Source organism: Rhinoraja longicauda, chromosome 1 (assembly GCF_053455715.1).
Source record: "Rhinoraja longicauda isolate Sanriku21f chromosome 1, sRhiLon1.1, whole genome shotgun sequence".
Taxonomy (NCBI): domain Eukaryota; kingdom Metazoa; phylum Chordata; class Chondrichthyes; order Rajiformes; family Arhynchobatidae; genus Rhinoraja; species Rhinoraja longicauda.
The window spans coordinates 121871281-121887025 of NC_135953.1; the positions used below are offsets into that span (position 1 = coordinate 121871281).

General features: G+C 38.8%; 1 protein-coding gene across 8 annotated transcripts in view; it reads right to left on the reverse strand.

Annotated features, from left to right (window-relative positions):
* LOC144596910 (arfaptin-1-like) overlaps nucleotides 1-15745 on the reverse strand; it is a 93195-nt gene that overhangs the window by 55987 nt on the left and 21463 nt on the right. For 3 of the 8 annotated variants that reach the window (XM_078405813.1, XM_078405789.1, XM_078405805.1), the window contains one exon: nucleotides 8022-8123. In XM_078405813.1, the coding sequence (XP_078261939.1) occupies nucleotides 8022-8114 (93 nt within the window). In that variant the 5' untranslated portion in view covers nucleotides 8115-8123. Of the gene's footprint in view, nucleotides 1-3078; nucleotides 3200-8021; nucleotides 8124-15745 lie in introns of those variants that run through there. The other 5 variants (XM_078405827.1, XM_078405797.1, XM_078405821.1 and 2 more) reach the window with 3 other exon arrangements.

The window sequence follows — 15745 nt, forward strand, 5'->3', positions numbered from 1 at the left end:
CCTTTTCTGAATTTTGAGATTTGATGGTGTTCAAAATGAACTTATTTTTCCCCACTGCAGACATAATTTTTAAAAGTTACCAATGCAAGGAGATTATGATTTAAAAAAATAGATAATCAAAACTGCATTTCTCCTTGTAACATCCAAAGAATAATTTTAAATTAAATCATTTGCTTTCAATCAAACCGCCAAGAAAAACTCATACCCGTTAAAATACCAAGTTGTAGGAAAGGCATATTTACAGCCAACTGTATGCGAGCATGGGGTGATTACATTTTGTAAAAATAATATTGAGCCGAGCATGTAGGATCTCAACTAAGTTGTTTCCTTTGTACTAAAATGGCAGTGGAAGGACAAACTTGTTAATGTATAAAGCAGAAAACACTGTTTTATCCATTAACATCAGGGTTACGAGGTTTCCGCCCACTCTTCAATCCCACTTTCTCTTTTAAGTCTATGACCACGACAGCCCTAAAAAACCCTCCAGTTTACTCCAATTTCCTTACTTACATCTCTCATGGTGCAATATTCCAAGTATGATACTTTGATTCCTCAACAAGCGTTTTGAAGATGACTTGCTTTTATATGCCACGTTTTCAAACTACAAGACATTATGCAGTGCTTTACAGCCAATAAATTGTTTTCACAGTGTAGCTAACTGAAGCAATGGGAGAAATGCAGCTGCCAGTCAGCACAGAGCAAGACCTCATTAATTGCAATATGTTAAATACTAATTGCAGCAAGATTTGCAGCCCTCTTTTCCCTCTATCATCAGGCAGGAGGTATAGAAGCATAGAATAGGGGCTGAGATGATTAACTTCCAACATATAAAGAACTCCTTGCTACGGATGAAGTAAGTACTCCTTACTTATACTGTCATCTCTGGGAGCAAGTGAATATTACAGAAATTTAGAGGCTTACAAATCTTCCAAAATGATTTAAAATTATAAAATTTGATGAGATTTCAAACAAAGAAATTGTGCACGAATATCTTGAGCTCACGTGTAACTCCATGCCTGGTAGATTAATTATGCCTCATTTTAAACATTGACAATCCTTGGAGCCACATCAGAAATGCCTCCCGTTTATAACAGCCTGTTTTGGAGAAACAAAATGCAACATTTCCCACCCTAGGCTTACATTTTAATGTTTAACAGATGAAATCAAGTTGGGCTATCTTCCTTTAACAAAAGGTTTACAACCCAGTGTCAATTGCTTTTTTTTCTACCCTGGGATCTCACACTCCTGTGTCCAGGAACAAAAATAATTACAGGCTGAAAGTACTGCAATTTATGGGAGTCGAGATGCTTCAAGGATTTTCCAGCAAAGACGAAGACATGGCATGGCTGAACCAACAGATCACTCCAATAATCATCAATTCACTCAAATGCATCATCTCAGCGAAGTGTAGAATGGATTTCAAAAAGTAATCACAGTCCTTGTCTAGTTATTTGCTTCCCTTATAAGCGATCTAATACCATGCAGTTCTATAGCCGAGGTTCTAACAGCCCACATTTGATCACATTTTCAATTTATTAGCTTGTGCCTAATCCCAAGCACAGTGTAGACATTCTTACTGTTGAGTCACAATGGCTGACAATTAAAAATCAAATTCAGTTCTACGCTAACCTTTAAATTTTACCAAGGAATGTTAGTGTTTTACTGATATATGGGTTCTATGTTTTGGATGAGATTTTAATCTAAGGCCCATGTGACGTTTTACATGGATTCATAAGATCCTATCACATTATTCAAAAAGAGAAGGGGAATCCACTAGCCAACATTTATCAGACGGGTCACTAACACGTGGCCACATTTTATTGTTGCACCCTGCTGTTTTCAAATTGGCTGCCATATTTCCCCGAATATCAAACAATTGTCATGAAATACTTTGTGCATCATGAAGCAATGGAAAGTGAAAGGGGATTGAGTTGGCTGGGAAATGCTGGTGGTCTGGGCTTCGCCACCAAGCAAGCATGGACACTAAAATCCTGGTCTTCCTTCAGGTATTCATAACTACAATCTCAGCAGTGGAACATGATGTGCAATTTCCTTATCATGTGGTCACAAATCCATTTAAACAACCAGGTCTGAGCATATTCCTGTATCATTGAGTTTAATTTTATCAAGTGCCGTGTTGAGACTTTTAAAATATATTTATTTATATTTGTTGGATTAATTTGTTAATTTTCAAAACAGCCTTCAAATCCAATTGAGAAGAACTGTGCAGCACACTTGGATACACAGAAAAGTTGTTTCCATCTTACTTCTCAAGTGCTCAGGAAAAAGGACACGAGAGGAGTCTCATAGATAGAAAAAGAGTTAGAGGGATATAGGCCAAACACAGGCAAGTGAGACCAGCTTAGATGAGGTATCTTGGTAGTATGGATGGATGAATTGGACTGACGGTCCAGTTTCCATGCAGTATGACTCCATGACTCTACAGAGGATGGTAGACATTGCCCAATCCATCACAGGTACAATCTCCTCACACAAAAAGGGATCTACAGGCAGCTAAGATCAAAGACCCACACCAACCTGGACACACTCTCATTTCACTACTGTGATCGGGAAGGTGGTACGGGAGCATGAGAACCGGGACCACCAGGTTCAAAAACAGCTTCTTCCCAGCATCCATCATGCTCTTGAACACTACACTACACTACACAACACTAACTATCATCTGTGCTGGAAGGAACTACAGATGCTGGTTTAAACCGAAGGTAGACACAAAAAGCTGGAGTAACTCAGCAGGACAAGCAGCATCTCTGGAGAGAAGAAATGGGTGACGTTTCCTGAAACATCAACCATTCCTTCTCTTCAGAGATGCTGCCTGTCCCACTGAGTTACTCCAGCTTTTTGTGACTATGATCTTCAATGGACCGTGCCTTCGGTTGCACTACCGACATCTGCTTTGCTCTATTATTGTTACCTAATACTATTGTTATTAATTCATTTTACTATTGAGTAATGTATTACATGGTGCTCTTGTGTTCACAGGGTTGTTAAGCTGCAGCAATAATTTAATTGTTCTGTTTCTGGTACATGTGACAAACACCCTCAAGCCATATTACTAACCATTGAGTTCACAACAGACGTGATCTCAGTGAAGACTTGCGTCAAACAGGGCTGAATCATTGCCACGGCACTTTACTCAATCTTTCTCAAATAGTGCTGAACCTCACCTCGAATAAACTTTCTGCAAGAATGAAATTAACATTTAGAGCCAATGTGAAACTGCACGGATGGCAGAAGCTACACTTCAGAAAAAAAGTTCACACACACACACCTTAGTAATTGAATTGTATAAGAGAGGGTGGGCACACACTGCATCTTTAAAACCAAAGCCCTCTCTCAACCTAACCACCTTGCACCACATCATTCTCCAACAACAAAGGTTCATGATAAGACCTTATATCTTGGGAGTGCATCTTGGCCAAGGCAAGATTGATGATGAAATCCACCACCACCTTCAGAGCACTAGCACAAGCTGTGGTCAATTTACCTGGCATAAAACACATGGTTTATCAGATAACAATGACTCTGCCTTCCAATAGATTTCTGAGACCAGATACCACTTTCTGATTACTTGAAGAGGCCCTAGTTACTCTCAGTTACAGGCATCTGAAGTCACTGGGAAAAATTCAACAGTGCTGGCTCTGTAAAATCCTACAAATTGACTTGGTTTGGGAACAGCTCCATCTAAGACCATAAGAAAATGCAGCAAATTGTGGACGCAGCACAGACCATCACACAAACCAACCTCCCTTCTATCTGAAGAAGGGTCTCGACCTGAAACATAACCCATTCTTTCTCTTCAGAGATGCTGGCTGTCCCGCTGAGTTACTCCAGCTTTTCGTATCTCCCTTCCATTGACTCCATTTACAACTCGCGCTGCCTTAGCAAGGCCAGCAGTATAATCACAGACAAGTCACACCCTGTCCCCTCCCTCTTCTCCCCTCACCCATCAGGCAAAAGGTAGAGAAGTGTGTAAACGTATACCTCCAGATTCTGGGTCAGTTTCTTCCCAGCTGTTATCAGGCAAATGAATCATCCTACCACAACCAGAGAGCAGAGGTCACTATCTACCTCTTTAGTGACCCTCGGACTATCCTTGATCGGACTTTGCTGGCTTGACTGTAAGCACGTATTTTCTTTCTGTTGACTGGATAGCACGCAACAAAAGCTTTTCACTGTACCTCAGTACACGTCGCAATAAACTAAACTAACTAACTGGAAGGATAACCAAACACCACTTTCTAGTTACTAGAAGAGGCCTATGATAGTGAAAAGTGTTTAGGACCTGATATACAAGATTCTGCTAAACTGTGTTTAAATAACAGTAATTCAAGACAATGACAAATAAAAAAATGTACTTTCAAAAGGTCAGATGCCACTAAAATGGCAGATTTTCCAGCTAATTTAATTTAGGTTATTGTCATGTGTACTGAGGAACTGTGAAAAGCTTTTGTTGCATGTTAACCAGTCAGCCATCTACAGTATGTAGATACATGCTAAAGGGGATTTACGTAAATAGCTATGCACAGTGCAACAGAGGTAGAGTTGCTGCCTTACAGCACCAGAGACCCATGTTCGACCCTGACTCTGGGTGCAGTCTGTACAGAATTTGTACATTCTCCCTGTGACCACATGGGTTTCCTCCAATTTCCCCCAACATTCCAAAGATGTGCAGGGTTGTAGGTTAATTGGCTTCTGTAAATTGTCCCTTGTGCGTAGGGTAGAACTGGTGTATGGATGATTGCTGGTCGGCATGGACTCAGTGCATTGAAGGGCCTATTTCCACACTATCTCCAAAGTACACTAAAACTAAACTAAACTGAGATTTTACTATTTACAGATCTATTTACTTTAGGTGAGTAAAGGCTTTTAGATTGCAAATATTTTTTAAATGAAAAATCTACAGAGGTGCTATTTAACTCTGATCCAGTGAACAAGTCCATTGCCACCTGCAGTGCAGAACAGAGCTACAAAACACATGAATTTGTACTTTATATCGCAGCTAAAAAGATGGAATGCTGCTCGTTCATAAGTTTTGGGGCAAAATTAGGCCATTCGGCCTATCATGTCTGCTCCGCCATTCAATCATGGCTGATCTATCTCTTCGTCTTAACCATATTCTCCTGCCTTCTCCCCATAACCCCTGACACCCATACTATTCAAGAATCTATCTCTTGGTTATTAAAAAATAACCAAAAACATTTAAAATATCCATTGACTCCTTTATTCCCACTCTTGGCCTTCTGCCTTATGTATCACAAAATGCTGGAGTAACTCAGCGGGTCAGGCAGCATCTCTGGAGAGAAGGAATGGGTGACGTTTCGGGTCGAGACCCTTCTTCAGCCTTCTGCCAGTCAGCCAATCTTCCTCTAATGCCATGGGCTTCTATCTTGTTTAATAGCCTAACGTGTTACAGTTTATCAAAGACCTTCTGAAAATCGAAGTAAACAACATCTACTGACTCGCTTTTGTCCATCCTGCCTGTTACCTCCTCAACAAAAAAAAATGTTTTCTGTATATTTCAGTCATAATTACTAAAGACAGTCCAAAAAAAAAAGTGGTTTTTTTTGTTAACATATTGCACATGTTGGAGATGGAAGTATGCAAATTTATTATTCCATTCTCTAATCACAGTAACTTAAAAAAAAAATTTAGTCACCTGATTTCATTTGATCTCTGGCCATCCATTTTATCATTCATTTCTTTAACTGACCTTTTTTTCCATTGATCGGTTTCTCTAATTTACAGCAGTTCACTGCCACCATATTATTAGCTAGATGTCTTATAATTACTGCTTTGCTATTTTTTCTGTTAGGTCCTTGGACCCAGCCTGGTTCAGGTGCAGCAAACAGCTTAGCCTCTAATGAGCAAAGATTATCATTAGAATAACGAAGATTTCAAGTAATAATTCATTCTCAATTTTTTTTATCAGACAAAACAAATTAGATCAAAAGTGAGCCAAAGGCAATTTAAACCATTGGTCAAAGAAGTTTGACCAATCATAAAAATTTACAGTCATAAAAATGCCTTTTCAAACTATTAATCTATTGTCCAATCATTATTTTAGGACATATCCAGCATATACAAAGGCGGTGTCTTTAATTTGCCCAATCATCACCAAATAGCTTAACTCTGCAGATCAGTTTCCATTAGTTATTTAAATCATAGTTCCATAGTTATCTAGTGCTTAAATTTGAAACCGTAAAGAAAATAAATTATACAAAGTGAATTGTAATTATTAGGTTGCAAAAGATTAATTGAAATCGAGAACATCTAAACTGCAAACAGTGCATGGTTTAGACTGAAAGAGACGAGGAAGGGGATTGGGAAGAACATTGAACAATGTGGTGTAAATCAATCTTTCTTTCTAATCGTTTTTACAGATAACCACTTTAGGCACCATTTTTCATCCAAATTCCATTTGACATCCTCCTTGTTCCATTGTACATTTCCGGAAAGATCAAAAACTGCCTTGAAGGCTCTTGGCACTTCTCATAAGTCAATATGTGGCTGCACAGCTCTCTGCCTCTGGTGAGATATTATTAGACTTAAGAGGACAATCAAAATTCTGCTCCTGTTTCTGACTATTTGTGTTCTGTATGTATTTTCAGGCTCATAAGAGTAAGAAAATTAAGGTATCACTGCTTCATTTAATTGAAGCATATATAACAACCAAAAGGTAGAAATAATAATCACTCCAATAAAATGCACTCCATTGATTTTAGTCTAGAGCATCCTTTAACATTCCCAACTAGAATGCAGTTCACGAATGTCAGCTTGGTAAATTAAAAAAACAAGAATTTATTTCTCAAAGTGCTCATCGAGTCATCCATCAATGCTGGGACCACACAAATCTCAGTTCCATATTAGTATCGGCCACTTAAAGAACAAACCTATGTCAAATTCATAATGTGATCTATGAAAGATATTTCACCAATTCCATGGATTAATAGCCAAAACCTTCTTGAATTTTAATTTAGCCCAAGCGTCTAATTTTGTTCTCAACTCTCCAAGCCAGATCAGTTCCAGTCCTTCATTAAGTCACAACGTAGGTGAAAATCAGCCGAGCTCCATTTTCCACAGGTGCGCGAATTAATTTCTCCCTTCTCTATGCCAGAGTGAACCCTCCCTCAGCTCAACTGCTTGCATCATCATTGCCAGCAATAATTCCTTGCCTTGCCCTCTGCACAATTTCTCTGGTTCCAGTTCCATGTACAAACCATTATTATGCAAATCACAAACCACTATTGCTCAAGGTGTCAGACATTAGTTTATTCATTTTGGACTCCTATATAAATGGTGGAGTGGGAATAGAATGATCAACCTGATGAGAGACAAGAAAGGATAAAAGGAGGGGGAAAACTGCCTCATCCAGGCCTTAACCACACACAAATATCAACTTCATCTCAAGATCTACCTCACCCAAGTTGTGCCCTTCCTTACACAAGGTGTGACCTCAAAAGTCCTCATCAACCTTTAATAATTAGTTGTTATTGCCTCCTGCATTGTACAAATAAAACTTCTCTCTCATTCACATTTCTTCTATTCTAAAAAAAATCTTATGATTTGAAGAGCTTTTTATTTTTGGGTATAGGACAATACCCAAAACCAAAGATAGACACAAAATGCTGGAGTAACTCAGCGGGACAGGCAGCATCTCTGGAGAGAAGGAATGGGTGATGTTTCGGGTTGAGAACATTCGTCAGACCCAAATGCCCAAAACCAATTAATTAAATAGTTGTACATATGGACCAATTAAAAAATAATCAAAATCAGACTGAAATATGTATTTAAAGAGAAGAAAGGTTGCTAAGGAATTGCAGACTTTAAGTCTACTCTACGAATAATGGGGACAAAAAACGAAGTGGGGAATGGCCTGTTAACAATGGATGAGTAAGAATTTGGATCTGGTGCAAGACATAATATTATCACTGGCCAAGTAAGAAGGTAGCTGCAGTTATGCAATGCGCAGAAACAATAAGTACAAAAAAATGCATCCATACCCACTTAAAACGTTCCTCGTGCGAATCACTTACTTCTCCATTGCTGGTGACTGGAATTTCAGCTGCAGAATCTCTTGCCTGTGCCTCTGCCATTACAGGTTCCTTTAAAAACAATAAATGGATTAAAGTTTTGTAAAATTAGACCATTATTTTCTTTGTGCTCGTGAAGGTTTACCTGGCAAGTAGAGATTTCACACAAAAATGGCTACTGGCAATGCAAGTATAATAAAACCCATAACATGCAGAATCCAATGTTTACAAGTCATAAGAGTGTCCATAATTGGTTTCAACCAATGCTGTTCACATTAATCGACAGTATCCAACAGGTACATTTAACTCTTTATGCTCAAAGGGGTGATCTTACCAAAACATCTAAAATCCCACGGGTCAGAGACAGGGCCGCCCGCTGCGGAGATGCTTCCACTTGTGGGAGAATCTCAAACTAAAGGGCATAGTTACAAGATTGCACAGAGGATAGTGAATCTCTGGAATTTTCTACTCCACAAGATTCAGGCTCCGCAATGAAGCCTAGGACTAATCAGCCACGATCGTATTGAATGGCAGGGCTTTCGTGATGGGCCAGTGACCTCCTCCTGCTCCTATTTAGTCAGATTTCAGAAACAGGTAACGGGCAGATTCTTTATTGTGTGCAGTGGCCATGTTCCCAAATAAAATTATGAATACACTACAACATGCAAAATGGCTGTGCACACTCATCAATCCATAATCATACCTTTCTTTCCCTTTTAAATCACCTACTTTCTCTCAACTATGCCTCTCCATCACTTTTTCTCTCTCGGTGCCTATCAATGACTTTATTGGCTCTCATAATTCAACTCCACGCTTAAATCTGAAGTCTTTAAGAAAAGCAGCTGCCTCTTTGTCACATTCTATCTGTCCTTCCCCAGCCCCTAGCAAACTGTGTTTTCCTTCTCTTCCTAAGCTTTTCTCCACCTCTTTTTCTCTACCTTAAAATTCTAAACTCTTCATTGTCTGCTTTTATTGATCATTTCTCCTCCTTTCGACTTATGCGGCTCAACTTACATTTTACCATATGCCCTTTGATATCTCTTTACAACATATTTGCCAAGACAGTTATGTAAAACAACAATGTATTTTTACATATGTTGGAAATTAGAATCTGTGCTATTAATGCAACATTATGGCATTAACCTTACTGATAGAAGTAGGTTGAAGAAAGAAATTGACTCAGTTTAAAAAAAAAAAATTAGCATAAACAACACCGTTTCTCCCATTCAGCTTTCCACATGCTCCAAAGTTGATAACAAAGTATTAGTCATGAATTAAACAGAAGAACGGGGCAGAAAGACATGTGAAAGCCATTATTTGTTAGACCAGCATTCGCCTTTTGGAGCTATTCATAAATGTACCTTGAACTGTTAACTACTTCTTTACACTTTGGCTATTAATGCACCATAACCTTCTTTTAATTGCCATGCCGTGTATGGCTGAAAAGATCTTTAAAAAATAAGAAGAGTGAAAAACCGAGAGCTTGCAGGCCAAGTTTAAATCGAATAAGTAACAAAGACCTGGGATAATTCTAAATGCTGCTCAAACCACACAATATAATATATTATTTACTCAGGACTGTCAAGAATATATTATTCCTTTCTGTAATTTATGAATAAAAAATCAATTTTAACTTTACAAAATAAAGACAGTTTAATCAATCCATTCTTTTGAACAAATGAACCACGCCCTTCCTCCAATGCCTTGTGTTTTAAGTCAGTTACCTCAATGACCTAAATATATCACATGCAGGTGCTTTCAACTCGTATGCAAAGAGTGAAAGCAGAGAACAAATCGTATTTTTCATCACATCCACTGAGGATTAACATTGGATTTCCTCTCATCTTTATTTCGTACCACAAATATTATCACTGAGATCATCAGCAAGAGACCCCCAGAATTTTAATTCTTTGTTTTAATCAAAACAAATAATCCAGATAACAGGTTACAACTAAAACAAAATGAAAAAACATACACATGTAACAACGTCAGAGAATTATATGTAGTGACAAATATAATTGAACAATTATATAGTTGCTGCAATGGCTAGTCATGTTTATCTTTTTTTTTGTTTATTTGAGCAATTGATCGAACATAATGTTCCAAGTCATTTGTTACCTCCCAAATCCAACTGTTAACTGTGCAGGTAGCTAAGATACCGTTTAGGGAAAGGGAAACAGATATTCCAACAGACAAATGATAGCATTAAGAGGGAAGTTATACGGGAATTTCAGAACTTTGGTAATATTCAAAATACAAATCATACAATTCGAAGCCCCGGATTATCCTCCATAAAATACTGTCCTGCTTTCCTCTTTTGCACTAATTTCTCAATTTTTAAAATATCATTTGCATGCAATACTGTTGGTTTTTTACAATACAATGGGAAGAATTAAAACACAAACTGATATGTGAATGCTTGCATTTTTGTGCATGCTATTAAGTGAAAATCCAGATAAGTGCCACGAACTGTGGAAATGTTAAATACTTTGTTCACAACAGGTAAAAGGTAATTGACTTGAAACATTACCTTCATTTCTCTCTCTGCAGTGGTCACCCAATCTGCTGGGAGTTTCTAGCATTTACTTTTTTTTTTTAAACTACTGTAATACTCTTAGATGAAAGATTGAAAATGTAAAGCGAATCATTTCAGTCACAAAAGGTAGAAAGTGATTGGGACAAATAAATTACAAAATATTACTAAACTGGATGTACTACTGTGTAAAATATATTTTTCTTAGTTGTCCTAACTAGTATTTACTTTAGGGCCATCTGCATGTACAAAAGTCTAGAAATTGGACCAAATAGCACCCATTGTTTGAGCAATACAAAGTTCAATTTCAATTTTATCTGAAGTGTGTCGTGTTGGAGATTATTTCCGATTGAAATTGCCCCTGATATTAAATTGGACTTGGCACTTATTCAACCTCAGGCTTTCACCGAATGACATCATTATTTGCTTAACTTTCAATTTTCCCCATACCAACAGAAATTGAAGCAGGAAACACCACACCAAAACTGCCGCAAAACAGTGTTAGCGGAATTACTAGCATATTGTGTTAATTTGTTGCTTGGCTTGCCATTTAAAAGGACACTCTGTGCCGGTTTACACCTTCAAAAACAATTACACTTTCCTAAATCCAGAGTCCACCACAACTCGCATGCAATGCTGCTTGCAGCTTTTGTGACATTCATTCAATGGGTGCCCCAGTAGTGACAGAACTCCATCATTATGCCATAGCTGGCAACTTGGAGTGCACCCCTTTGCGCAAGGAGACATACTTATCAGTGAAGAGGCTACTCCTAGAGTTTTCTGACACCACATTTTACTTAATACTCTGATAAACAATGTATTTACAGGTTCAGGTTTTCCACGGATGTCACTGAATACATGGCAGGCTGTGGAAACAGTTTCAGCTACACTCTTGTCCAGACTGCCCTTTCCAGGTATAGGGATCCTCGCATGCTCTCTTTGAGTTACCTCCATGAACAATATCCACAACTCGGTAATAATAATCAAGGCACCTCTGAAATGAACGAACGATTTGAACACAACTTCTTCCAATTTGTGATTTTCTAAAATGGCAGAAATGAATATCATCTAATATTCTAAACTGTACAGAAAAGGGATGAGAAAGAAAAAAACATTTTGAGATGCCACGGTGACAAGAAGAGCATCTGAAGCAAAACAAATAAATCAAAACATTAACAAGCCGTGTTTGCGCATTGGGTGGTACAAAAATGAGGAGAGAAATATTGAGGGAGATATTAACTGAGATCAAGAATGATATAAAGTTACAAAAACCTACAAAGTCCAACGGCTAAAGCCCAATTAAGTAATTTTTAAGTGCAGTCTTTTGAGACATATTGAGGTGAAATGTTTCATATAAATCCAATTTCCACTTCCATGTTAGTAACATTATCCAAATGTGATCAAAGTTACCAGAAGCTGGCAATATTCTTCAAAATATCAACTTTGAGGCACAGAGCAAGGAAGTCTTGAAAGGAATATATAACTAATTCAACATCATCTGGACTATCGTGTTCAGTTCTAAGCACCACTCTTGAGGAAAGAAATAAGGCTTTGGAAAGCATGCAGAATAGTGTAACCAAATTGATTTCAGTGAGGGAATATATTAGTCAAGAGGTCAAAAATGAGAAGCTAGGTTGCTCTCTGAATAGAGGAGATTGCGAGAATCTGATTAGATTAGAAATTAGATAGGCGTTTACTAACAGAAAGATCGAAAACCAGATAATATGCAATAAAGGCAATTAATAAAAGAACTAAAATAATTTTTTTTAATTCAAATGGAATAATCAGGGATTGAAATAGTGATACTATTGCTAGAGACAGTAGTGGAAGCAAATTCAATTGTTGCATACAAAGGGAGATGGGTAACTGTCTTAAAATAAATAATTTGCTGGCAAGGAGCTTAGAGGTCTTGGACTAAATAGATGGTCCTACAGACCACTGATGTGCCAAATGGCTGTGCGTACTATAACCATTCCATATTTCTGTAAAAAGTAGAACTACAGTGATCTTATCACATAAATAAGAAGCACATTTTACTGCAGTCCTATAAAAGTTGACTTGTTCATTTGACACCTCTGGTTCCAACTCAGATAGTTACAATAATAATTGAATTAATTCAGCACAATTTAGTTTGGCGATCTTAATCGTGCAAGTTCGTTATCAACTCAGTATGGAATCAAATTCTGTACTTTCAGAATAATACACTAATCTATGATAACCCATTCTCAAAGGCAAGAAAGTCTTCAGTTTGGTGATGTTCATGGATGACTTTTATTTTAATAGAAAAATGTCCATTAAAACATCCTTCAAAGACTGACATTGTTTGTCATGTGTGCTAACAGACCACTGGACGGTACTACTGAAAATGACAGTAGTCCGAGTGTTTTTGTTAGCCACATAATAATTGTACTACTGGCAAAGTTGCTTAAAGTTTTCCAAAACATAGATTGTACATCAAGAGCAATTGTGAGCTGAACAAGATGAAATCTGTGATAAGATCTACTACAATGTTGTCATTTAAATCATATATTTTAATTTGAGAAATACATTGGGCAAGTGTAATCAAGTATCTTGGAAAGCAAGGTTAGAAAGCAAGCTACTAGTTAAATATTTAACACTGGCTCATCTGACTGAAAGGATATTAAAAAGGCAGTGAGCATGGTTGGTTTCAGTATTTCCCACAGTGCAAAACCCACGTAAAACAAAATGCTATTGTACTCCTATACAACCAAAGGCACCCACATTTCTTGATAAACAAAGAGGTATTTGGAACACTGGTCTTTCATCCAGTCTCCAAATGTTCCCTTCTTCAGAGCAGAATCTCCCTTCTGATGGAAGAACACACTGCAAATAATGCTACTGAAAACATTCTAAATCTGCAGATCAATCGTCAACACCATTGTGCGCACTACAGAATAAAACCTTTGATTGCAGAAGGCTACAATTTTGAAAAACTCTCTTGGATTGTGGTAATGCCACAAGACTACTGAATGTTACTCATATAAATCACCAAATCATTGTTAATTTGCTGTTCTCAGAGGTTAATCAGTACAATTTTTTTTTCAGTTAACCAGCAGAATTTGAAGAAAACAGGAAACAAAAGTCAGCGAGTATAAAATGATTGTGGGAAGCAAGACCTTGTAGGAGTTTCAATGGATTTTGGGAATCAGTGCCCCAGTGTATTTAAAGGAGTATAGTGGGGTGCCAGTGAACTTAAAGTGAGCATGGATACCTGCGCGCAAACTCAATTTAAAAGCTCAGAAAACAGCAGCAATTGAACAAGATGCTGAATCATTGTGGTTTCCAATTATTGGGATTGAGGATTTTCAGAGTTTTACTGCAGTTTAGTTTAGTTTAGAGATACAGCGTGGAAACAGGCCCTTCGGCCCACACCGACCAGTGATCCCCACACATTAACACTATCCTACACACACTAGGGACAATGTACACGTATACCAAGCCAATTAACCTACAAACCTGCACATCTTTGAAGTGTGGGAGGAAACCGAAAATCTCGGAGAAAACCTATGTGGTCTCGGGAAGAACATACAAACTCTGTACAGACAAGCACCCCGTAATCAGGTGCTGCCCTTTATGCACAAGAATAACATGGCAAGGTAGATGGAAGGATGTTCTTTCTGCCACCTGTGGTTTTTAGGCTCAGGGACCAAAGTCTGAAAATAAGGGACTGAAGCGACGAGAAATGGCTACATTCTTGGGACTCTCTAACCAAGAAATCGATGGAGGTTCAGGGATTTAATACATTCAAAAAGGATAATTGGAAGTCAAAGAGAGCATAAAACTAAAAGACACCCTCAGTCGAGGCAGGCGCACCGCAGGGTGATCAGCCCTGGGTGTGTGTCTTATGGGTAGCCTCTAGATGGTCACTTGGCAGCCCAGACAGCATATTTTCTTTTCAGCCACAGCCAGTGACTGCTCCGTTCGGCGGCATTGGCAAGTTCTTTGATTCTCTCCTTTGGGCCTGCCCTCTGACTCATGATAAAATAGGCCGAAGTCAGTCTGGTTTTCTTAAGGGGAGATCACTTTGTATATCAATAATTTGGACGAGGCAATTTGTGGCCAAGTGGATAGTAAAAGGCCTGTCTCTCTTCGGCGATTTTTTAGGCAACTGTCATAGTCGTAGCAGGTCGCCGAAAAACCGGCGACTGGACCTCCCCCACGACAAAGTCTACAAGCTACAACAACCTACCACCCAGTCGACGTCAACCGGCGATCCAATCGGTGCGACTTAGGACGTCCACCTACGTCCGCGCCTACAACAACCTACAACCACACAGGCGACAACCTGCGACAACTGAAGTCAACCTACAAGCTACGAACCTGTCGGCAACAACTGAAGACAATTCACATAATTTTCGCCTCCAGTTTTGACGCCAGTACCTGTCGCCAGTTGGCATAGGTAGTCGGCAATGGAATTCACCGAAGTCAGCACCGGCGACAATCTACGTCACCTGGCGACAACACTGACGTCAGGAGACGTCAAGCTAAGATCATTGACATCAAACCAACAGTCACCGAAATTTTTTAAACATTTCAAAATCCAGTGGCGACCAGATAAACGCTACGACTCTTTGGAGACTACTCACCACCATACAGGCGACACCCCAGCGACCGTATGACGACAGCCTGGTCGCCTAAAAAATCACCCAAGTGGGACAGGGGCTTAAGGAAGGCAAATTGAATGTTTGCATGTATTTCGAAAGGACTAGAATATAAAAAAACAGGGATATAATTCTGAGGCTTTATAAGGGACTGGCCAGACCTCATTTGGGGTATTGTGAGCAATTTATCTGTCCCATATCTGAGGATGGATGTGCTGGCGTTGGAGAGGGCCCAGAGGAGGTTTACGAGAAAGATCCTGGAGATGATTGGATTAAACAAACTCGTTGAAACTTACCGAATAGTGAAAGCCCTGGATAGGTTTCCAGTGGTCTGAGAGTCTCAGGCCAGAGGGCATATCCTCAGAATAAAAGGATGTCCTTTACAAAGGAGATGAGGAGGAATTTATTTAGTCAGTGGGTGGTGAATCTGTGGAATTATTTGCCACAGACGGCTGTGGAGGCCAAGTCAATCGATATTTTTAAGGCAGAGATAGATTCTTGATTAGTACAGGTGTCAGGGGTTATGGGGAGAAGGCAGG